The following is a 1,861-nucleotide window of genomic DNA, read 5'->3' as shown; positions in this document are numbered from 1 at the left end:
AATGGTTCCCACCAATCCTCCTCGCTTTCTCCCTTCGTGGTGACGACCAAGATTGGAACCAAGTCAGAAATTTTTTTTAAAGGTTGTAACACCTTTCTTTCACCTACCGTGATAGTAATTGTTTTGCTATCTGGTAGGGTGAGTGATGCAGCCAAACTTGCAAGTGAATTAGCTCAAGCATTTGTTCTTCTCTTCACGTGAAAAATATGTGTTTTTCTGAATTGTGAAAGCAATTAATCAGCCCTTTCATGATACGGGATGAGACTTGTTTTCTTAACAATGTATTCTCCATGGAGTTGCTTCACCACAAGTTGTGAATCTCCATATATTGAGAGTTCTTCAATAGGAATTTGTAATGCTAATTCTAATCCAGCAATTACAGCTTCATATTCTGCCTCATTATTAGAGCATTCTTCACTTAAGGCGAAAGAATGGGTGATTATAGCATTGTCTGGAGTCACAAACACAATTCCAATTCCAACTTTATTGTTTTTAGGATTTTCTTGCTTCTTGCCATCTGGACTCCTTGAAGCTCCATCAAAATACATTTCCCGTCCTTTCTGGATTTCTACTTGCATAACCTCTTCATCTGGTAAATCAGTTACTAGATATGAGTTATCAGGTATAGGATGTGCTGCCAAAAAATCTACTAAAGTCTACCCCTTTACAACTCTTTGGGGAACATATTCAATTGCGAATTGTTAGAGAATTACAGCCCACTTTGCAATTTTCCCTGAAAGTATGGGCCGTGAAAGTATATATTTCAAGGGGTCTGCTCTTGATATCAAGTTGACTTCGTGTTCCAAGACATAGTGCTTTAGTTTTTGCAAGGCAAACACCAAGGCAAGACATGTCTTTTCGATAGGAGAATAATTAACTTCTGCCCCAACTAGAGTACGACTCAAGTAATACATGGCATTTTCTTTTCCATGCTTATTATGTTGTGCCAACAGTGCCCCTAACAAACCATCCAGGGCTGTTATGTACAACAAGAGTGGTTTCCCTTTTATTAGGCTCATGAGTACTGGAGGCGTCAAAAGATACTCCTTAATACTATTAAAAGCATTTTGGCACTGCTGATCCCATTCAAATGGAACACCCTCTTTCATCAATCTTGAGAATGACAAGCATCGACCAACCAAGTTAAATATAAATCTTCTGATATAGGCCAATCTCCCTTGTAGCCTGAGAGGGAAATTTATATGAAAATTGGGCCGAGCTGGGTAATGGGCCGCTATGGGCAACAGTACAAAGGGCTGAGTAAAAAGGCCGTAAAGCTACTCCGGTCCAAAGGAGGCTTAAAAGTTACTCCAGTCCAAGAGAGGCCTGAAGTTATTCCAGTCCCAAAGAACTTACGGTAAGCTCAGTCGGGACCACGGTATTGGTTATCCCGATCGAGACATACCATGGTTAGCACTGGGAGAAACCGGGGTAAGAGCAGTGAATGGAAGAGCCAAGCTAAAGTTATCTCGGTCTAGTCTGCGACTCAGCACAGCCATGCTTACCTCGATCATATTGGAATCCGACCATGGTAAAACCATCTCACTTAGTTTAAGCAGTGAGGAGGGTGTAGAAGGATAAGCATTATCTTTCAGGAGTATGACTCCTAGGAGGACTCTACATGGAGGAGTAAGAGTCCTATTAGGATTGTGCCACGCGGAACCTATAAAACCTCACAACATCACCCATGGAGAGGTAACCCAACTTTGATTCCTGAACATACAGAGCTTTTTGTTTATTTGTCTATTTTGCTGACTTAGGCATCGGAGAGGTATCCGGCACACACCTGCCGGCTAGCTCACGTTTGTATTTTCAGGAAGTAAAGCGACGACGTACGGAGAAGCGCAGACTTGATCAATAG

At 41.7% G+C, this 1,861-nt stretch overlaps 1 protein-coding gene across 1 annotated transcript; it reads right to left on the bottom strand.

Annotated features, from left to right (window-relative positions):
* Window positions 1-233: 233 nt before the first annotated feature.
* LOC145800475 (uncharacterized) lies at window positions 234-1,499 on the bottom strand. Its single transcript, XM_082890157.1, has 2 exons — window positions 1,406-1,499; window positions 234-589 (listed from the first exon to the last, which is right to left on the bottom strand). Exons 1-2 carry the CDS (start codon window positions 1,497-1,499, stop codon window positions 234-236), a joined length of 450 nt encoding a protein of 149 aa, XP_082746283.1.
* Window positions 1,500-1,861: the final 362 nt, after the last annotated feature.

This window comes from Camellia sinensis, chromosome 10 (assembly GCF_055761805.1).
Source record: "Camellia sinensis isolate YWXY chromosome 10, ASM5576180v1, whole genome shotgun sequence".
Classification (NCBI taxonomy): Eukaryota; Viridiplantae; Streptophyta; class Magnoliopsida; order Ericales; family Theaceae; genus Camellia; species Camellia sinensis.
This window is presented reverse-complemented; position numbering and strand designations above follow the sequence as displayed.